Below are 23956 nucleotides of genomic sequence, written 5' to 3'. Positions count from 1 at the left end.
GATAATGCTTGAACTCCAGTACTGGCTGATAATTGGCCTCTCTCTTGTCTTCTTTGGAGGGCTGGCGACATCATCTGTAGTGTGTTGAACTGCTAATGGAAAGGCTGCAGTCTCTGGGGATTCAGATCTACCATTTACTCCTCTGGAGCAAGATGAATAGTTTCCCTCTTCTGCTGTTAAGATTTACAGCCTTGGAAACTTGATAAGAGCGTAGCTATGAGTCACAATCAATTGGATAGCAATGAGTGAGTGAGTGAGGTCTTGTTTGTGGTTTGACTTGCCTGGTCTCTTTGTGCTACCACAACTTCTACCTATAACTTCTAGGTCATTTACTTAGATAGTAAATAAATCCCCTTGGGCCTTTCCAAATGTAAGCTTTGTACTCTTGAAGAAATCTGGTCCCAGGAAGGAGCAGCTGATTCACAGGCTAAATGAATCACTTCCTCTGTCATAGGAAACACTGGCAGGACTGGGATTTGAGATGTGCTGTGGAACACATCAGAATTATTCTGGAAACTCGACCTATGATGGTTCATAGAATATAATCCACTTTACCTGTTTGGCCCTTCAGGACTTGAGTTTTGTTGACTGAGGTAGCAACTACAGTCACAAAGTAATTCTTTAAAGTTTCCTTCTGTTGTACATAGGGTGTCTAGAAGTTGGAGTTGACTGGACAGCACCTAACAACAACATAACAAGAGGACAAAGGCTATCATGGTCATTGACGTGAACAGCAGGATTATGGAAGATTAGCAGCTGTAAAGCTCTCCTGCTGCTCCCCTCCCCCACAGTCAGGGAATGTTTTCAGCTGCTATAGTTGATGCCACCAGAGTTCTTTGTACATTCTGGGGGACTCCAGTTTCTCTGCAAAGAAAACTTTGGGCTAAAGGCTATCTAAGGTTCCTTAAAAATCTTGACTGTCTGTAAAAGTGAGTTCACACTCACTGTGAACCCAAAGCCCCCGTTTTATAAGCAAAGGCACTGCAAAGCTTTTCCGTAACCATTTTATGTCCCTTTCCATTGCCTCCCAAGGCTCCAGTGAAATAAACAAATGTGTGTGCTTTCTTCTGCAGCCTCCGGAGAGACCACAACAGTAATGGAGTACATGAGCACTGGAAGTGACAACAAGGAAGAAATTGACTTGTTAATTAAACACCTGAACATGTCGGATGTCATAGACATTATGGAAAACCTCTATGCAAGTGAAGAGCCAGCGGTGTACGACCCCAGCCTGATGACTATGTGTCAAGAGGGTAACCAGAACGAGGAGCGCGCAGAATCGCTGCTGCTCGGGGGCTCCGAGGTGCCCTGCTTGTCATCCGTGCGATATGGCACGGTGGAGGATTTGCTTGCTTTTGCAAACCATATATCCAATACTGCCAAGCATTTTTATGGACACCGACCACAAGAATCTGGAATTTTATTAAATATGGTATGTTCTTTTCTGATCAATTGAGTGCTTTGTGTTTGGTCTTTACAACTGCAGCTCATTTGATGCATTTGAACTTGGTGTAGAGTGCCTGTTGGGTGTGAGTTGAAAAAAAAAACACAACAAAACAAACCCCATACTATTTGAAAGAATCACCTCTAAGTTAAAGATGAAAGATAAAGCCCATTTTTATAAAATCTGTTGAAAAATAGTGTCCATAGTTTAGTAGTGATATTGTAAAATAGGTCATTAAGAGGAGAACATTTTGACTTAATGTTGCCTAAAATAAGTTTGTTCATCCTTGAGGCCCAAGGTACAAGCTTACTGAGAACTAGTTGATAATTGTAAAGAATGAATTCTTCACTTCTCTCTTTGTACCACTAAAGTGAAAATGATTAAATTTAGTTCTGGCAGAAATTTAGTTTGTAGGCAGTAAGTAGCTATCCACAGATCTACTCTCTTCAATTGGCAAAGTATGAATGACAAATAATATATTTGGTTAGTCATCCCGAATATGCATACAATCCAAAATATTGCAGTAACACTTGTTGCTATAAAAATAGATCAGGTGATTTGTTTAGGTGTGCCTGGGGCCAGGTGCTTATTATGGCAAAGGTGAACATAGGTGCTGGCTAAATGTGATCCAGTGTTTCACAAAAAAGAGAATTGTTTGCAAAGGAGGAGGTGGTAACATATAAAGCATACTTATAGATGAATTTGCCTCCCTTTCCTTTGGTGTATCTAATTGGAAAAGTGGCTACTTATAGGAGTTAGGACCAGTGCTGAAAGAGTCTGGAAAAATTCAATACTTAATTATTTTTCTTTTCCATACCATATTCATCTAGGTAATTAAGCACACCAACATAATTTAGGTCAGCTATGCAATGAATTGTTTGTTTTGTTAGAAGCCAAGTGTGTTCAGCTATGGATCAATATGAAGCAAGATTGTGTTGGCATAGTCATGTGACTTGCTTTGGTAGTCAAAAACTTTGTTTAGTTGACTAATTACTTTGGTAACGATCTTCCTTTTATGAATGGGAAGTAATTCTATAAATTACAGACAATGCTCAATTTTTTTAGCTAAAGTATAACAATTGGCAGCATCAGGATGGATGGTGAAGAGATTGAGATTGTACACAGCTTTAGTTTGCTTGGCTCCACAGTCAACAGTCTTGGCACCAGCAGCCAGGAAATTAAAAGGCGCATTGCCATGGGAAAGTCTGCTGTTAGGGACCTCTCCAAAGTACTGAAGAGCAATGGTGTCTCCCTGGAGACTAAGGTGCGTCTGATACAGGCCATGGTCTTCACAATCACTTGTTATGCATCGGAGAGTTGGACAATGACCAAGGAGGATAGAAGGAGAATTGATGCCTTTGAGCTGTGGTGCTGGAGAAGAGTATTGAATGTACCTTGGACTGCTAGGAAAACAAACAGATTTGTCCTGGAAAGGGTTAAACCGGGTGGCTCCTTGGAGGCAAGGATTCTGAGGCTCCGTCTAACATACTTTGGACATGTTGTGAGGAGAGACCGGTCCTTGGAGAGGGACATCATGCTTGGGAGGGTGGAGGGATGGCGCAGAAGGGGAAGACCCTCTATGAGGTAGATTGATTCAGTGACTGGGGTAATTGGGATAGGAGTGTCAGAGACAGTGCGATTGGCACAGGACAGAACAGAGTTTAGGGATGTTGTACATAGGGTTGCTATGAGTAGCAAGCGACTCGACGGCACATAACAACAACAACAACAAAGTATAACAGGATAACTCTGACCCCAAATATGAAAGAGAAGAAGACCCTAACAAGATGGATTGACACAGTGATGCCAGAGGTGGGCTTGAGGATGACGAAGGCGGTAGAGGATACGATAGTTGTTCCTTGGGTCATCATGAGTTGTACTCGACAGCCTCCAACAACAATAGTGGGAAGTTGGAGCTCCTAGATTTTGTACAACTGTCAATGTACTTGGGTGCTAAGCGAAAGGTTGGAGGTGCCTGGGAAAAAAGGTCTGATGATCTATTTCTGAAAGTCAAAAAGAATATAAAGAAAGAGCCTTCTGAAGTTTTCAGAGTAAGACCAGAAAAGTTAATGCAGAAAAGGAGAGAAAAAGGAAAAAGGAAACTTGATCAGCAAACAGTAAGCATAAAATAAGTCTATACTGCCATGAGCCTGTGCAAGTGTGACCAAAGAGAACAGACATGAACAAGTCATATCATAAAAGCAAAAGTCTTGAGGACTTAAAAAAAATTCTTCTTTTTAAAAATAGTTAAAGTTATATAATATAGAAAGCAAGAAGATTTTTAAAAAAATTAAGAAGTCCTTAAAATATGTAAGGAGGTAGAATTTGCCCTTCTAGAGGGTGAAACCAAGTTTCTCCTTGGAGGCTAGGATTTTGAAGCTCTGTCTCACATAATTTGGGCACATGGCCAGGAGGGACCAATCCTTGGAGAAGGACATCATTCTCGGAAGGGTAGTGCAACAGCGCAGGAGAAGACGACCTCAGATGAGATGGATTGATACAGTAACTGGGGCAATGAGGATTGGTGTGTTGGAGTCAGTGAGACTGGCTCAGGACAGAGCTGTTGTACACAGAGGGCACTACAGGTCACAGGTCACTTGATGGCATATAGCAACAACAACAACAAAGAAATCCCTTGATTGATGGCTCAGAGGCCAAGGTTGACTTTACCATCAATGACCTTCAAGATCTGACTTGTCCCTGTGTCAGTTATTGACACATCTATATTTCATTAAGAATGATGTTGGAGTCCTTTGCTACTCCTGATCATGGCCAATGAGACAAAACAGTGAAGGAGATAGGATGGCTTTTGTCTCACTTCCACCCACTTCTCTCTGTGCCTTTTCATCACACAGTGATGTTCTCACTAGAGCTCTCGCTACTTTTGCTATCATTCACCATCCACTACCCTAGCTAAACATTTCTCTTCTAGGCTTCATTTGCTGTTGTCACTCTGCTTTTAAAAAAAAGCAGCTAATCATCTACTAAGCTGATTGGCTCAAAGGTAAAAAGTATCTGTAAAATAAATGTGCAGAATGATGGAACATTGCCATAGAAGTATTTTCCTCCTTTGCTACACGTATTTCATGTCTCTGTAAGTAGTATCAGGTACTATTCCAAGGGCTGGACGATAGTATGTGACCTCTAACATCTTACTGCCTAGTGAATGCAGGAGGCTAGTAAACAGATAATTACAATACTGTGTAGGACTTGCCCAAGTATAATCCTGCTCTGATTGCTATGGGAACCCTCAAACAGGATACCTTACACAGCCTAAGGGTGGGGAGGAGAGAGGGAGAATGTCTACAGAGGACTCCAAGAGCAATGCATGCCTAAACTGAGCCCTGAAACATGAAATTGAGTTAGTCAATGAAAGGAGTCGAGAGTAAGAAATGTTCCAGAAAAAGAAAATAGCGTGTGCGAAGGTCGAGAAGCATGAGAGTGTGATATGTTCTGGGACATCAACAATGATGTCCATTGCATTGATTAATTAGCGTGGAGGGCCAGAAACCACAAAACTATCTTAGGATAATAGGCTTGTTGAAAAGTTGTTGTCTTTGTCTCTGTATACACATGTATGTGTTATCTTCTTAGACATACTATCTACGACCCTGTCAATATCTGGTAAGATTTGAAAGAGAACCTTTAAGACAGTTCCCTGGAGATTGCGTGGGTGAGACTACCACAAGCCCTTTACAATCTTACCTGGTTTATAACCTAGTCTGGGGACAAATGGCCTTAGGTGGATTTCAAAGGCCCCACTCTTTGATAGTTAGATGGGGAACTGAAGGGCATCCATCATAGGACCCAGTTGTAGATGTTGAATGCTTTGTTCAGGGGGTTGTCATGGAATTATAATGCTTATCATTTAGGCCTGAAGATCCTTGAATAAATAAAGTGAATCCCTTCATTTATCATCCCCAGCAGTTGGTGGATCATTTGGGTCTGTGCTGGAACATCTCCTGTAATCATGTACTGTGGCATTTGATTTCATATTTATCTAATTTCAGCTATAAGAAGTTATTTCCTATATAGAATGTCTTTGATTCTCTATAGTACTAATTCTGCTTTTGAGCTATGCAAAGATATGTGCAATGAATAGTGACTAAGAACATAATAAGCCCATGAGTTAAAGTGCTTAGGCAGTTAGCTTTAAAAGCAGCTAACTCTGTGACCTTGGACTGGTCCTATCTCCTTTCTGTGCCTCAGTTTACATATCTGTAAGATGGGCAACCTTAGGGCTCTTATTCCATAAGAACAAATAATGAATGTATGTGAACTGCTTACACATAGTGCCTACTGAATGTAAACCATCATGGTGACGGTTGTTAAATACAATTGGTAGTATTCTTCAGAGCAGTCCTTTCAATATTTTAAAAATCTCATGCTCCCAAGATTTCCTCTCTTCTTTCACAAACATGCTGACTGTGTGTTCCCCTCCTGTACCTACCTCGATGCTAACTTTCCTCATCAGCTGCACACTGTTGTCTTGAATCAGTTTTAATGCTAGTGCAGAGAACTTGAGCATGAGTTTCCATTTGTTGTGTGACCAGCAGCAGAAGACAAAGAGAGGCTTATTTTTGTGTCTCCTTATTGAAGTCCAAGATCACATCAATTTCACGACAACACACCACACAGGCCACCTAGTGAACTTACAGCCTGTTTCTCTTGTGTTGCTCTGGGACCCAGTATTACTTAATGAAGATGGTGACAATCTAGGTAAGGACATAGAACACACTCATATAACATCTGCACTGAAAGATGACTTTGATGAAGACCTTGAAGATGATCAGCAGAGAGCTATGTAAGATTATTTGGCTGGGCTGCTAGAAAGAAGAAAAGCACTTATCCAGAATTCCAGTGGGAAGGGTATTACTGCTCTAAGCTATCATCACTTCGATGACCATTAACAGCTGCAATAAGGCAAGGGGAAGAATCTGAGACTGCAGGACTGCACACTGCTCAGGATTTGCCTCAACGATGTCTTAAAATTCCTGGGTCTGTGATCAAGGGCAATCACTGAGAACTTGGGAGAACTTGAATAAGGGAAGCTGTGAAATGGGTTTAAGGACCTTTGATCTACAGAGGAGAATGTGTGCTCAGTGGCATGTGTGTTGTGGCCATTGATTCCAACTCACAGCAATTCGACAAGACAGGAGAGAACCGTCCCATAAGATTTTTAGACCAAACTCCCCTGGAAAAGATAATGAGGTCTTTTCTCCCAAAGGAAAGTCTGCTAGATTAGAACCACTGATCTTTTCAGTTAGCTGAGTTCTTAACCACAGTGTCACCGGGACTCCTTCTGATATGTAAAGATAGTTAATAATCAGCTTTGGATTTGGGCTCAGCTTTAATTACAACCTTCTAGAAGGAAGGTCTAGCTTTTGGGGTCAGAATACTGAACTACAATCCTGGCTCTGTTACCAACACTTGCTTAACCTCTTGAAACCAGTTTCCTCATCTGTAAAAAGGAGGTTAAAAAATTGTTATTGCCTCACAGAACTGTTGTGAGGCCTTGGTGAGATAATGTGTTATGATTTTAGCACCCCGCCAGGCCAATAATCAGGTTACTCCATGTGTGTCTGTTGGTCTTAGCCTTTCCTCCTGGAAAAGGTCAAATTGGGGTCTAATGAACTGAGGGTGGATGAAAGTGAGACTTTGATTTTACTTTAAACACTGAAGTGTGGAGCTGAAGGGTATGGTGAAATCATGTGTGTAAATATTTGGTAATAAGGAACTATAAGCAGGTGCCATTGAGTGCAGTGATGATGGTTCCATTGAAATATAGAAACAGACTCAATTCATGTGTTCCAAACATGTTACAAAAAGAGGTCTCCAGCTGCTGAAAGAGAGACACCTCTTGAAAGGAGGTCATATTTCAAACAAGTCTAGATGACAGTCTGAATTTATTTCTCTTCCCTCCATGGTCCGGCACAAGGCCCCATGCAGAGAAAGACCTCAGTAAATATTTAATTTCTTAACTCACTGATGCTACACTTCTAAGTAAGAAAGATATTCTCTACTTCATTTCCTGACTAACAGGGAGAGCATCTGTTTGTGAATGTGTAGCTAAAATTAGCAGTAGAGGGAACTGAATGAATAAGCCTTACTGACATTAGAAAGATTCCCAGAACTGTGGCCAGAGTGGAGGGCTTGATTGGTCTGCGTATGAGTCAATATTCGCTCCTTTCTCATGTGCTGAATTTAGGAGTTTGTCACTCTCCCCATGAGCCTCAGTTGTGTGTGAAATAATGCAGTGTCATTTTGACAGTTTTGTAATTCCTGTTATAATCTAAAGCCAAAATATTACTAAATACACTTAAGGAAAACTGGAGTTTTTAGATTGTTTTTGGATCACATGGGATATTGCCCATCTTTGCAGCTTTCTCCCATGGGCCCATGGGTGAATTTGGACTGTCCAAGCAGTGCCATCTTTGGGTTAACAGTATCCCATTCTACAGAGTTAGAATTCTTTCAGAGCTCCCTAGTTATGTGAGTGTTGGTTTGGCTTTGTTTTTTTTTCCTTTGAAAGGAGGCTTCTAACATTTCTTCAAATCATACATCCTGAGACTAGCATGTTAATCAGGAGGCCTCGCTGAAGCAGTTAGACCTTCAGCTGCTAATCTACTCAGAAATGAAAGAAAGCCTTGCCAATCTGCTTCTGAAAGCTCACAGTCAAGAAAACATGAATTCTCTGTCATCAGAATAAGCAATACAGGAACTGGTTTACCATAATAACATTTTTCAATTCCCTCCCTTTTTTTTCTGTTTTAAGAATTGAGATACAACTTCTATCCAGTAAAAGATACATCTTTTTTAAAATTTTTTTTTTAAATTATTTTCTCTCTGTGTGTACTGTCAAATTGGATCTGACTGGTGCAGGAGGAGATGGCCCCTCCTTCTCCAGCAGAGCATCTGGTGGATTTGAACCATATATCTGTGGGATTGCAGTGCAGCTTCTTGCCACTAGGCCACCAGAGCTCCCCTTAAAATATACATCTTTAATGTCTGAGCTGAGTTTTGAGACGTGCACACACCCTGGCAACCTCATTGCTATGGAAAGCGATCTCTTTGAATTCTCAATCTGACTAGTTAGTTTTGCAGCCTCTTCATTGGAGGTATTCAATTGCTCATGACCTCTCAGTGTCAGGTCATGGATTATCTCTACCTTGTCTGTGGTCACAAAAACACAATGCCTAATACATACTGTGCACTCAATGAATGTGAAGGGAGTGAGCAGATGGAGAATAATCCTGCCCTTCAAATCTGCAGTATTGTCAGTGCATAGCTCTGGCATTGTTTCCCCAAAACGTTCCATACTCACCAGTTCGTTTACACGCTCTCCGTCTGCATCATGTGTGAGTAATAGCTATGTGGCCCGACAGGTTAGCACATTTAATGAGAAACGAATCAACCTGCAGGCACAGTTTATGTTTACGCAATATTTACCTTCAACCTTTTGATCACAGCAGCCACGCTCCTCAGATAAATAACTTTTAGAGTTCTTCTCGGCAGTTACTCATGTGTTGATGGCAATATGATCAGGTCTGACCACAGACCTGTTTCTGTGACATGCTTTCTCTGTCTTGCTGAAGCTTCAAATATAGTGTCTGTGCATTACTATGAGAAGGAGTCCGGGTGGCACAGTGGCCATAGTGCCCAGCTGCTAACTGAAAGATTAATGGTTTGAATCTACCAGCCACTCTTCAGGAAGAAGATGGGGCAAGCTATTTGTAGAAAAGATCTGTGACCCCTCAGGCAGTTCTGTTCTGTAAGTTCACCATGAGTTGTAATTGTCTCACAACAATGAGTTTGGTGTTATTTTGGACTGTGTTATGATGGCGGGAACGCTGGTGGAATAGCCTGTAGGACGTTGTGCTGCTGACATAAAGACTATTATGCTTTTGGAATTCTGAATCTACCAGTCACTCTGTAGGAGAAAGATGGGTAATCTCCTCCTGTATGATTTACAGCCTCTGCAGCCTGTGTGGAGGGTGAGCTATGAGTTGGTTCCAATTCCACAGCAATGAGTATGAGAGTTTGTTTTGGGGTTATTATTATTATTATTATTATGACACAATGACACTTATTTCAATTACTGTCTGCAGAACACACCTAAAAGATCCAGTTTCCAACATGTGGGTCAGAACTATAGTGGCAAAGCCTATGTGTTACTAATCCAAAATCCACACATCTCTCTGGTCACTTGAATCCACTAGCAGCTCTGAGGGATGAGGATGGACAGTATCCTCCCACGTAGTTTACTGCCTGCCAAGCTCAGTGGAGGGTCAGCTATGAGTCCGTTCCAACTCTACGGCAAGGAATGAGCAAGTGTGTGAGCCTCAGAAAAAGATAGTTTTGCTGCTACTCTCACCCTCCCCCATTTTTGCTTTGTTGTAGGTCATCACTCCCCAGAATGGACGGTATCAAATCGATTCTGATGTGCTTCTGATTCCTTGGAAGCTGACTTACAGGAACATCGGCTCTGATTTTATTCCTCGAGGGGCCTTTGGGAAAGTATACTTAGCTCAAGATATAAAGACTAAGAAGAGAATGGCCTGTAAACTGGTAAGTACTTACAGCTCGGCAGTGGGCATTGGCTGTTTGGCACTATGAGTTTTACTTGTTTATTTACATTATCAAATGTCTATCCTTTGATTGGATCTCATCTCGGAGTACGCTTTGCAAAAGAGTATGCTTCAGGGGCTACCTACTGCTATTCCATCCCTGGAAGTGACCATATGATCCCACTCGTGGTGACTCATACCTCATGGTGGAACTATACTTACAGGGTTTTCAGTGGCTAATTTTTTGGAAATTATTGTTATGTGCCTCTGAGTCACCTACAATTCATAGCAACCCTATGTACAACAGCTTTGAACTCTGCTCTACTCTGTGCCAAACTTACTCTCTCTGACATACCTATCCTCGTTACCCCAGTCACTGAGTCAATCCATCTACTCGAGGGTCTTCCTCTCTTGTCTTGTCCCTCCACCCTCCCAAGCTTAATGTCTTTCTCTAAGGACTGGTCCCTCCTTGCAACATACCGAAGTATGTCAGATGAAGCCTCAGAATCCTTGCCTCCAAGGAACAGCCTGGTTTCACCCTTTCCAGGATGAACCTGTTTGCTCTAGCAGTCCATGGTATATTCAATACTCTTCTCCAGCACCACAACTCAAAGGCATCAATTCTCAATTCTCCTTCTATCATCTCTAGTCATTGTCCAGCTCTCTGATGTATAGCATGTAATTGTGAAAAACATGGCCTGAATTTAAAAAAAAAAAAAGTCCAGCCTTTTGGTTAGCACCTGAGCTTTTGTTTATATCACTCAGGGGCCCCATTATTTCTCTAAATCTCTGCTTAAGAATGCAGCTGATTTTAATCTAGCACAGCCATGATAAAAGAGAAAGTGCTAGTTTATTTAGGACCATCTTGGACAAAGCCATCACTCCTGGGATAGGATGCAGGAGAGTTAACATAAAATAGCAGAGCATATCCATTTACTACTTCTTTATTCACACCCCCATCATGGAGGTCAGATTGTTAAAATCACAATAAAAAGAAAAAAAACAAAAAAACCCACCCAAACACACAAACAAAAGGAAAGCAGAAGCTATGACAATACTGTAAGTCTTCTTAATACTTCAGATTTAAAGGAATGACTTTAAATATGCCAGTTATTGAAAGACTCCATCTATTCTTACTAAAAAATTATTGCTAAGAACCACTTACTCTGAAATTTGGTATTTACCCAGTTGAATATGCTCCATGCCTCAGCAATTCCACTCTTGTAAGAATACGCCCAATAGAAATGAATGCATATGTTTACCAAGAGCTGTGTATTAGAATAAGGAGTCCTAGTAGTGCGAGGTTTAATGCTTAGCTTGACTTGGCTGAAAGATCAATGGTTTTGCAGCCAATCTGCATTTGATTCTACAGCCACTTTGCAGCAATATCTGTCCCTAAAGATTTATAGCTCTAGTTCTTTTGCCTTGAGACCAGAAAATCTGGATCATGCCTGGCAACCACTGGTAAAAATTTTTAAAAAAAAAAATTCCATGAAAGAATTCTTGATCAAAAGGGGGAAAATGTAGAGCAGAAGTAAAAAGTCTCATGTATTCTCGACTTGATGGTACCTTAAAAATTATTGCCCTGAGAATATTTAAACTCTAATTCAAAATTACCCCCTAAAGTCTTAAAACCAAATAATAGTTTAACATAACTAGTTAAAAAGGGTCTGCGTTAAATATTACATTCTTTTAGGAACTGTCTATAGAGGATCAGACTGATAACAGCAACTTAAAAGAATAGATGGGAACTTTAGGGGGCACTGATTTTCTTCTAATGAATGAGAAGTAGCTTAGAAAAGTAGGGTAAAATGGTTGCACAACTTGAAGAATATAATCAATGCCACTAAATTTTATGTGCAGAAATTTGAATTTCTGTATGTTCTGTTTGTGTATTCTCAACAACAAACTAAAAATAATTTCAAGATAAAAGCCACATCATGGCATTTCAAATCCTGTGGTGCGATCCTACTTCCTGCTGTAGGGCTGCTACAAGTCAGCATCAATCGGACAGTAATGGGTGCATTTGGGATGTGCAGGAATATTCAACATATTTTCAAGAGCTCCAAACTGACGACTTCCCAGATGCTGCTATGTGGTGTATTTGTACAGGGGTGTATGTAGTGAAGCAAAGAGAGTGAGTGTCTTATACCTTTAATAGTGGGAATATCATAACCATAATATTGAGCCAAAGAAATCAGACACAAAATATACCTACTATGTTGTTGTTGTTGTTGTTGTTAGATGCTTGTCAAGTTGACTCTTAGAGCAACTTTATACAACAAATCTGAATCTTACCCTATCCTGTGCCATCCTCATGACCTCTAACATGCTCAAGCCCATTGTTACATAGGCTTTAATAGATATGGTACAAAAGTAAGCAAAATGAATTCATGCTATTAGAAGTCAGCACAATGTGCAACCCTTGGGCAGTAGGGACTGGAAAATGTCAAAAGGGCCATTTCTGAGGTGCTGATGCAAATCCACTTTCTAATCTAGATAGTAATTTACATATGAGTTCAGTTGATAATCTGAGGCTTACACATGCATTTTTATACTTTTATGTGTGTCTACTTCAATTTAACATGTTTAAAAGTGCAAAAAAAAAGCAGCCCACTTTTGATTTGACAAAGCAGTAATTGCTGTCATTCTCTCATATAAGTTAGTTTAGACATGATGGTACATACAACAACATATGTGTATCACTTTAATGTTTGGGTTTTTTTATAAGTGAGAACATGGAATATGGACCTCTCTGTATTTTACTTTTTGTCACTATATATTAGACACATTTGCATGTCTATTTGCACTTAAAGACCTACTTCTGTCTTTATTAATAACTATTTGGTATACATACCATAATATGGATGGCCCATATTTATTTAAATGCAATGTTAAAGCACTTACTGTGGAACCAAGGGGTTTATTGATGGTGTTTCGTAACAAATTGAAATAATCACAATATAAATTGTCTCTATTTTTTTGATTCTGTCATTAAAATCTTTAAAACTTTGACCGGATTTTGACACCAGGACGAGATGGATTGACTCAATGACTGGAGAAATGGGATTAGGTCTGTTGGAGAGATGATGAGATTGGCTCAGGATAGAGCTGGGTTCAGAGCTAATGCACATAGGGTTGCTATGAGTTGCAGGTGACTCGATGGCACATAACAACAACAACATAAAAAATAGAGAGGACTAGCAAAAGAGTGGAAGACCCTTAATGAGATGGGTTGACACAATGACTGGAAGAATCCACTGGAGGGTGGGGAGATTGTGAGGAAGGCAAGGTTCACAGGGTCACCATGAGTTGTAGTCTCAGTGGCACCCAACAATAATGATAAAAGAAAATTTTACTGTTAAAAAATATTTTTGTTTTCTTACTTTGAATTTTGTACCTATAACTGACATGATAGAAAATCAGGTCTGAGGCAGATATTTTTAAAAATTCTGTAGAAGAAGTGCATATAAATCAGTGTATCCTTGAGCACATTTAGGTGCCTTCTGATTTGTGGGTTCATCTACATTCTCTGTTTCCCATTATCCTGAGCTTGTTCAGAACCTTCCGCATGTTTTTCTGTTCCAGATCCCAGTGGATCAGTTTAAGCCCTCCGACGTTGAGATCCAGGCTTGCTTCCGGCATGAAAACATCGCTGAGCTGTATGGGGCTGTCCTGTGGGGTGACACTGTCCACCTCTTTATGGAGGCAGGCGAGGGAGGGTCTGTACTGGAGAAGCTGGAGAGCTGTGGACCCATGAGAGAATTTGAAATTATTTGGGTGACAAAGCATGTTCTCAAGGGACTTGATTTTCTCCACTCGAAGAAAGTAATTCATCATGATATCAAACGTGAGTTGTCTTTGGATGAACACCTCGTTGGTTTAAACATACTAGTTCAGTGGGAGGAAAACAAGCTTAGCTAGGAGGCAAATGGGTTCCTCCCTTCAGTTTGTGAACCTTGGGTGGCGGAGGTAGCCCTTCCTGGGGAAGATGTTCCACCTTCTCCCCTGTGCTCCTGAAACGTGTTTAAGAAGCAGGATGTAAAAAAAAAAAAAAGAAGCAAGATGTGTCTTTCTTTGGACCTCTAAGGCATAAAGAGAGGTGATGACGCATTGTCAGGAGGACAGAGCTCATCTGCTAAATATTACCAGTGCTTTTAAATTTAAATATATCTATATACACTCGGTCATATACTTCTGATAAATAAATAGCTTTTTAATTTGGAAAATCAACTTGGCAGGAGTCCATGAAAAAAGCCTTGGCTGTTTACTTTCTAGGAGTGACAACATATGGTGAGGAAATATTCAAGAGAGACCCAGTAGAACTCCTAATTAGTATAGCTAAATTGGACTGGCCAAACATTCACTTAAAACTAATAAGACTCCCAGATGCTTTGTTTTAGAAGAGTGGCTTGATAACAGTATTCTTACATCTTAGAATTTTATATTCAAGCCTGTGAGATTAATTAATAGGTCCCACCCTTTATATCCACATTGGCTCAATCCTTGCAAATTGATTTTCACCTGGCTGATACTCATTGTCGACTCTTGAATATAATACACTCATCTCAAACATGCCAAGTCTCTTCATTTGGAGTTCAGGTGCTGTTCTAGATAACGTTTTCACCTTATTTCTGTGTATGTATGCAGTTTTATGCTGAGATAAAATGTTTCCTTCTCCTTAACAGCGAGCAACATTGTTTTTATGTCCACAAAAGCTGTTCTGGTGGATTTTGGCCTAAGTGTACAAATGACTGAGGATATCTATCTTCCAAAGGATCTCCGAGGAACAGAGGTAATGATGGTCACATGAATTATATGGTAGTAATTATTTTTAATTATATTTGAAAATGTTATTATGCATTTTTAAATAAGTGGTTCTACAGTGACTATGGAAAAGGTCAAAGGGGGGAGGGAGAGCAATGGTGAAATCATTGTTGTCATCGTTAGCGTATTTAATGAGCACTTGCTAGGTGCCAAGTTCTGAGTCTGGCACTAAGGGTGTGCTATTTTATTCAATCCTCATAATCTATTGTGGGTTAATACTCTTGTTGTAGACAAATACAGTTATTTCTCCAATTTTATACAAAAGAAATGAGCTTGGAGAGACTAAAATTTACTGCCCAAAGTTACTCATACTCTTCTGGCATTTGAATCTAGTTCTAAGTCTAAATAAAATCTGAATGCTATGTTACTTTAAAAGAAAAAAATCACTATTACCAAAGTAGGGAGCCTAAGTGGCATTGTTGTTGTGTACTGTTGAGTCAGAACCGATCCATAGCTAACCTTCTGGTGGGTTTTCACAGGTAGTTAATCACACGGGAGGAGAATGCTCATCTCCAGCTGGTGGATTCGAACTGCATGCCTTCATGATTGCAACATAGCTTTTTACCACTAGGCCACCAGAGCTAATCAAAAGTCAAGAGTTCAAATCCACCAGTGGCTCCACAGGAGAAAGATGAACAGTCTCTTCCCATAAGAGTGTAAATCTTCAGATCCAAGGCAGGGTTAGTATGAGTTGGAGTTGACACAGTGATAGTGGGTTTGGTTCAGGTCATTAGTAAGAGAACGGATATAACTAAGTTTTGGCCTCATTGTGCTCTTGATTATAGAACTCTGGGGTTCTAGTCGATAGCGAGTTGTGCTGCTAATCCAAAGGTCGTTCCTCTTTGTCAGTTCAAATCCACCAGTGGCTCCAAGAGAGTAATGTGAACAATCTTCTTTCCTGCAATTTACAGCCACAAAAACCTAATGGAGGGTCAGGTGTTGAGTCAGTTTTAACTAGATGGCAATGCGGTTGGGATTTTCACATTATATTCTTGATTACCAGGGTCATTGATAATATGTCATGAAGACCTACAATAGTTGAGGTGAATATTTAATTCCAGAGATACTGTAATAAACCTCAGCTAGTGAGCACTAAAAATCAACTAATTATATTATTTGTTTGTGAAGCAAGACCAAGCAGAAAGCTATTTGTGAATCTAAATGGAATTAAGACCAAAACATTCATACAATGTATTAGCATTCACTTTATCAGGCAAAATAATAAATTGACTTAGCGTCTGTTTGCTGAGCATCTACTACCTGGCCAAGTCTGTGGTGGGTCCCGGGAATAAAGCCCTGAACAGAACAAGGACTGCACTCTCTGTGGTCTTTTAAACAGTGATGATTTAGAGGTCCTCCTTGCTGGTGGAGAGGATCTACTTTAAATTTATGCAAAGTGTTAAAACATCCACTGCTTATTTCCTAGTTGATTATGCAACTAGGTTGGTTAGGGTTGGATGCAAATGAGAAGGTAAACTCACTGATTTTGAGTCTACTCTATCACATAGAGCTGTCCACAGAATTTCCAAGTGTGTTCATCTTTATAGAAGCAGACTGCCTTATCTTTCTCTCATGGAGTAACTGGTGGCTTTGAACCATAGACCTTGTAGTTAGCAGCTAACCACTTAGGGAAAGCAAATGGATGTGACAATTGCTTCTGTACTCCATGGGATGCTTCACTCTCAGAGAATCCTAGATTTTCTCTTTGTTGGCTGTGCATACGGAAAATGAGAGGAACTCCGGTTGTGTAGTCTTTAGCACGTTGTACTGTTAACCAAAGGGCCCTGCGGATGGCTTGAATCCACCACCCACTCTTCAAGAGTGATATGGGCAATCTTTGCCTGTCCAGATTTATGGCTTTGGAAACCTGGTGGAGGGTCACTATGAGTTAGAATCAACTTGATGGTACTGAGTTTTATTGGAAATGAAGGGAGGTACATAGTTACACGTCTTGCTCAAGATTGTCAAATCAGTCTTGGTGTTCAACTAAATGATGTTTCTCCATCTAGGTAGACTTTGTGTTGCACTGAAATGATGTTAAAAAAATCACCTTTATTTCAAACCAGTATTTTTTAAGCTTTTCTTAAAACTGTCAAAGAAGACTCTTTAAGCATCGGAAGAAATCTTTGTTTTTGTTGAGATTACTTCAAATTATTACTGGAAAATATATGAGAGAGGATTCTTGATAGCTGCCTTTGAACAGAATAATAAGTCAGAAAACAAAGTTATATAGACTTTTAAAAAAAGAATGTTTTTGTCTTCTGGTCTTAAGAATACCTTGCCAAAGCACAAAAATCTAATACGACTTAATACTTATGGCATGCTTTCCTTGGAAAATGCTTCAGCATATTCTGGCATTAGGCAGGAGTTTAGATATGCGACATTCCATGTTTTTTTCTTGGAGCTGGTTTGAGAAGCAAACTATTTATGGTATTAAATATGGAAAATACCTTTCCCTTCCTGGCAGCACGATTCGGTTGAACATTTTGCAATGCTGGAGAAGAACACAGCTTTTCTGAGAGTCTTTAGAAGAAAGACATTGTATGATCAGGTGTGAGATGATTAAAGGACTGTGGAATATTTAGATCAAGTTTTTTCAGCAGATGTAAATTGATTTTTTGTGAACTGGTCAAACTAACTTCTAAGACTTTTTTATAGTTATAAGCTTTCCTCAAACTAGCCTGTGGTCACTCTGTTTAGTATGCACTAATTGAAGTGGGATAATAAACAAAGTTGTCATGACTTTCAATAATTTCTGCTTTTACCCAAGATACTTAAAAAGCCACTAAAATGAGTCCAAGTCAGTGCTTTTAAATTTTCCCCCCATTACGAATTATCACTTGGCTATTACACAGACATTGAGGATTCCAGAATCCAGCAGTGTAGCTCATGTGAACTAATACTTAACCCCACCACGCTTCTTGTTCTCTATCTCCACATATATACAGGGACCTTGTATTGTAAGCATGTAAACAAGCATAAAGTTAATATGATGTATACTTAATCTATATAATTTTAAGTTGCATGGTATATAGTATAAATAATGAATACCAATAAATAATTAGAATGATCTTTTTTTTAGTGAGGCCTTATAAAAAGGTCTTGTTTTCTTCAGTGTCTGTTTGACCTTTTTTTACTTAACTCGTAATGGTATCATATGCACATGTAATGGTCTCACATGCATACATACATGTACACGTGTGCTTATGTACACACACACACACACACACGTACACATACACAAGTATGCACAATTTCTTCCTCTTTCTGATAAGCTCGCTGGCAGATGAAGGTCTGGACCAGATGGTTCCTCTACTTCAGGGAGTGAACTGTCACTCTATCTGTCCCATGAGTCCTGACTCTGACCTTAGAGTCCTTGAACCTCATTCTCTGCTGCCTTCTGCTCTGATTGTCCAGACTCTTGTAAAGTTTGGGGAAGCAGATCCGTGAAAAGTAGAGCGTCTACCTGAAGGTCACCATACTGAACAGGGTGCTGCCACTCACAGTGCAGCCTAAATGTGCAGACACCTCCAGCATCCCCTCTGCTCAGCTGCTACCAGTGGCACCTCCACTATATGCTTGCCTTAACCCTGCTTTCTTGGTGTGCTGGGAAGGAAATAGGTGGTTTTAATTGACAGCTAATAATAACCACTGCATTTATTTTCTACCTTTGGAATCGTATTTCATAACAAAGTCCTCAGAATCCAAGTAATCTATCTTTTTCTGCAGAGAACGCTTGGGGCCAGGAAATCTGGTTAAGCTTTTGCAATGAGAGAGAAAGAGAAAGCATGTGTAAGCAAGGGAGAGGGAGCTTGGCCAGGAGAATGGGCCAGACAGGAAGGGTGCTGTAGGAAGGAGCCGGACAGGGTAAGCATGAGGAAACTCGGCAGTTTCCCCACTTTTTGCAAGCCAGTTTTTCAGTTAGTTACTCTGTAATATATTCCAGGAAGACTAATGCCCTCAAATGACACAGATGATAGAAAGCCACATGTTGTTAATTTGAATTTAGCTACTCCACGTCTCTTAACAGCTGTAAGAGCACCACACACGGTTCACTGGCCACCCCTCATATTTTAACTCCTTTCTCTTTCTCTTTTAAGTCAGAAGCAAAAGTGTATGAGATAAACTATAAAACTAGGCTAACTTATTCAGCATCTACTAATACAATCAAACACTTCTTTTACACTCTTAATGTGGCAGGTATTTACTACTTAATCCCCAAGCAACGTGATAGGTAGAAAGAAGTAGTTTTTAGAAATGACTAATAGGGATCACTTTGACAACACTGTACTTTTACCTTTAAAGTTCTTATCTCCTAAGTGATTGGTAAGAATGTTCCCTAGACTTCTCTCCCTCCCGATGAAACATGAAACTAACTGATGTTTTAATAGAAAAAAATGAACCAACTCAGATCTGTACTTTAATCCCCAGGTGGGTTCTTGCTTCTGTTGCCTGATCAACTGTGTGCTCAGTTTGTGGAGTAAAAAGTCTCTGATGCCAGACTGTTCTGATACCTTCAGCCAAAGTGATGTGGCTGCTAGATAATGCCTGCATTATTCTCCTTAGCTTAAGGGTACACAACACTGCCAGCGATGAAGTAGTTCAGATGCAATAACGACCTTAAACTTGGCTGAGCCAATTTCTCACAATGAATTAGGGAAATGGAAAAATGAAACAAAGGAAAGGATTCAGCCTGACTTTTCCCCCCTCACTTTTCAGATTTACATGAGCCCAGAGGTGATTCTGTGCAGGGGCCATTCAACCAAAGCAGACATCTACAGCCTGGGGGCCATGCTCATCCACATGCAGACGGGCACCCCGCCCTGGGTGAAGCGCTACCCTCGCTCGGCCTATCCCTCGTACCTGTACATTGTAAGTAGGAGCAGTCCAGTTGTGGGGCTAGAAGGGGGAATGCCACCTGGGCAGAGGGACATCCTGTAACATCTTTACCTAAACGGGATTATAATGAACTGGTGTTCCATGAGAGAAACAACCATGAGTCCTTCCCATGGGGAGAGACGCCTCATTGTTAAAAGGAAGACATTGCTATTTAAGTGGGAATCTGAAGGTGCATTGTTGTGGTTGTGTACCATTGAGTCGGAACCAGCCCATAGCTGACACTCTGGCAGGTTTTCAGAGGCAGTTAATTGCACAGGAGAAGATTGCCCATCCTTTTCCTGTGAAGCAGCTGGAGGATTTGAACCACGTGCCTTCAGGATTGCAGCACAGATTCTTACCACTAGGCAACCAGAGCTCCCTGAGATTGGATGAGGCATAAATAAATGATACACTATTCCATTATGACCAATTACCAATTATGTTATTGGTCGCAATCTCATGGCATCCTCATGGGTGTCAAGGTAGAACCATGCTCCACAGGCAGTCAGTGGCTGACTTTTCAGAAATAGATACCCAGGCCTTTCTTCTGTGGCACTTCTGGATAGACGAGAATCTCAAACTTGTTAGTGAGCATTTCAGGGTGGTTAACTGTTTGCATTGCCACAAGGTGCCTTAATAACATGGTACTTAATAACATTAGCAAAGCATAACTCTTTGAACCAAGAAAGTTGCAAATGCTCTTAAAAGAAAATACCTTCCGGAAAAAGAAACTTGATTAGGGATCCCTATCTGCCTGACATGTAAAGGGAACATGCAATCTTAATGTAGATATTTCAGAACATGACGATTCTCAGAATATTGTAGAAGTAACTATGGATGTATAATGATATAAAAATAGAAATGATGACTGCCTATCAGAACTTGTTGTCATTGTCGTAAGTTACATAGGAGTCCATCTGGAATCAATGACTCCATGTGGACTTCAAGTGTGCAGAGTAGAATTGATCTGTAGCATTTTCAAGGCTGTAACATTTTGGAAGTACGAGAACTGCCTTCCAAGGTGCTTCTGGGTGGGTTTGAACTGTAAACCTTTTCTGCTAGTCCAGTGCCTAGCCATTTTCACATTTACTTGATGTCCTTAGGAAACCAAAGAGCAGCGTGTCGAAGGGTATATGAACTGGATTTACTCCTGGGTATATAATGGGGAACAAATTACTTTCCAATGTGTTGTTACTAGAATATTTATTTTCCTGTTGAGGATATGTTTCCACATACAGTTAATGCTAAGAGAACTGGTTTTATCAACAGATCCACAAACAGGCACCTCCGCTGGAAGATATCTCTGAAGACTGCAGTCCTGGCATGCGAGAGCTGATAGAGGCAGCCCTCGAGAGAAATCCTAACCACCGTCCCAGGGCTGCAGACCTGCTAAAGCATGAAGCCCTGAACCCCCCCAGAGAGGAGCAGCCGCGCTGTCAGAGTCTGGACTCTGCTCTGTTTGAGCGGAAGAGGCTGCTGAGCAGGAAGGAGCTGGAACTTCCTGAGAACATTACTGGTAGGGGCACCTGCTGTGGGCACCACCCCTTCTCTGTCCTTCTTTTTCTGTCTGCATAAAACATGCAAGACTGGTGAAAGAACTTGGGAGGAAGAAACAAAAGTCATTTCTTGAAAGCCATAAATGCAGACATTTTAGCCGGTACAAGGATTTTTTTTTTTATTGGCAATTTCCCTGAAAATGATAACTGCTTTTCAGAGTGATTGTAGTTCACATTCTCTGGGAAGTGCTTCTGACCTGTGTATTTAGCAGCAGAGAACATCTTTTTGTTTTCACATGTCCACTATGTCGGTCTTGCTTGGCATTAATCATGAGGCTCTGCTAAATACAGTTGGGTAACCATTACTGTCTTTTGCTGTGAACATCATGAGCTGGTTCTGCAGAGAGAAAACATTGAGTTTAAAGTCAACTTAATGTTTCCCTATTTCTCTGCTTGATATCTCATTGCCAACTATGGAGCTTTCTCACTCAGGAGAATTGGCAAGCATTCCAGGACCCTTGAGTATACTTTAAGAGAGGGGCATTGTCACCATAAATATCAGTGACATTTTGTCCTTTTAGATGCAAACCCAGATGTCAAACCTGTAGTTTGCTTGCATTCCACTTCTTGTCTGGCTTTTCTGTATTGAAACAAAACCCTCTAGGATGTTGGAAAATATGCCAGGGCTTCTAAATAATACCTTAAAGCTACTGAGACTGTGGTACAAATCTGCAGTTCTCTAAGATCAGCTTGACTAAACTCATTGGGAGCCGGAATTGACTCAGAGTTGACCTTCCATTGAGTTTCTGAGGCTGTAACTTGCATGGAAGGAGAATGCTTTGTCCTGTCTTCTGAGGAGCTGGCTGGTGGATTTGAACCACCAGCGAGGCGTAGCTTTTGGATTAACAGTGTGCCTCTCTAGAGCCTGTACCAGCATAGCTCCCTGCTCAAAGATGAGTCTTGGATACTACTAGAGCTTAGGAAAAGCTATTGTACTAGGCCCGAATGTAACATCACTTTGAAGGAAGAACAGATATTTAGTCCTGGGCGTGTTCCCTGGTTCATTTATCTTTCACTATTTCCCTTTTTCAGATTCTTCCTGCACAGGAAGCACGGAGGAATCCGAGATGCTAAAGAGACAACGCTCTCTCTACATAGACCTGGGTGCCCTCGCTGGCTATTTCAACCTTGTCCGTGGTCCGCCCACCCTGGAGTACGGCTGATGCCATCGTTGCCTCTGAATGAAGACTCAGCACTTAACTCGTGGAAGCGAGACCTGCTGACTTTCACAGAGGCTCTGGACGGGGGCTTGTGCCACTTGTTAGCTAGTTGCCTGGCTTCTAGGACACGTCAGTGTGAGCTCTGAGCGGCTCCTGTGTACCTGATTTGGGAAGCTGCTCCGCACGCGCTCCTCTACAGGTTCTCATTTCTCAGGGAGTCTAACAAAGGAAAGATGGGAAACGTTCGTAGAAGGATCGTTTTCTGGTGACTGATTCCACTCACTTTGCACTTTGCTGGAGTTTTTCCATCACAAGGATAATATGTTAGCCTAAAATTACTATTCTTGGTTTTAATTTAAGTATGGGATTGTTGTTTAACTCTGAATCCTTGTTTGGTGTAAATATTGTATCATACCTCTTTGAACCTTTTTCAGTAAATTCTAGTGTAAATCAGATTATTCATTTTATTTTATGTAAATAAAATTACATGAAAATTGGGGTAATAAGCTGAATTCGTGTCTTAAAAAAATGGCTTATTGGTGAGTTAGGTGCCATCTGACAACATGTCACTATGACACGTCCCGTTATGTTCCTATGGAAACATTTTGTACTGTACATGCTATGCTTAGAACATTTAAAACGTGATGTTTTGAATGTGGATAAAACTGTGTAAACCACATCATTTCTGTACATCCCAAAGGATGAGAATGTGACCTTAAAGAAGAACAGAAACCTTTGTAAATTTTTCCTCATGCTGCTTTTACAATTCTTACCTCCTTTCTTTTCCTTCAAACATTTGTATATGAAAATAGCATACTGTGTATGTTTTATATCAAATGCTTTCCTGAAACTGTCCTAAATATGTATATTTTGACATTGTAAAGTATGTGAATACTCCTACATAAAGCATGTTTTTACATTATGTAAATGAAGCTAATATTTTGTTCAGTATGATTGGTCAAGTCAATGGAATAAATCCATAATTGTCTTAATTATTGTGAGGAGTGTGATTCTCAGCTGGGATGGGAATGACAGGTTCTAGATGATGATGGGATGTAAGGATGTAAGTTTGGGCAACAGGTATCACAAGGAGGCAAAAATTACCTTGGAGTTTGCATGTTCTTGTGTTGCTCCTGTGTTGAGCCCTCATTCATGGAACTATGTCCTGTCCATCTGGAATACTGAGATGGAAAAAGAATTGTAGGCTCTTGATTGAGACTAAGTATGGTTCAGTTTTGCATCTTGTTTTTGTTATTGGGTGTTGTTGAGTCAGAACTGACCCGTAGCTGATCCTCCTGTGGGTTTTCAGAGGCTGTTAATCACACTGGACGGGATTGCTCATCCTTCCAGCTGCACAGCTGGTGGATCCAAACCATATAAATCCACCAGCTGTAACTGTGTTAACCCCTTATGACGCCCTCATGTATGTCATAGTAGAGTCATGTTCCATGAAGTTCTCAGTGACCAATTTTTCTGAAGTAAACTGCCAGATTTTAAATCTGAGACATGTCTGGGGAAAGTTGA

General features: G+C 40.5%; 1 protein-coding gene across 1 annotated transcript; it reads left to right on the top strand.

Annotated features, from left to right (window-relative positions):
- Positions 1-1045: 1045 nt before the first annotated feature.
- On the top strand, positions 1046-22532 carry MAP3K8 (mitogen-activated protein kinase kinase kinase 8). Its single transcript, XM_006887096.1, has 7 exons — positions 1046-1432; positions 9845-10012; positions 13600-13861; positions 14700-14806; positions 19558-19710; positions 20986-21232; positions 22305-22532. The coding sequence occupies exons 1-7, from the start codon at positions 1052-1054 to the stop codon at positions 22433-22435; spliced, it is 1449 nt and encodes a 482-aa protein (XP_006887158.1). The 5' UTR covers positions 1046-1051; the 3' UTR covers positions 22436-22532.
- The last annotated feature ends 1424 nt before the right edge of the window (positions 22533-23956 follow it).

The sequence above is a fragment of the Elephantulus edwardii genome, unplaced genomic scaffold (assembly GCF_000299155.1).
Source record: "Elephantulus edwardii isolate Elephantulus edwardi_28Jun2011 unplaced genomic scaffold, EleEdw1.0 scaffold00054, whole genome shotgun sequence".
Classification (NCBI taxonomy): Eukaryota; Metazoa; Chordata; class Mammalia; order Macroscelidea; family Macroscelididae; genus Elephantulus; species Elephantulus edwardii.
The sequence above is the reverse complement of the archived record's forward strand: the minus strand, read 5'-3'. Positions and strand labels throughout refer to the sequence as shown.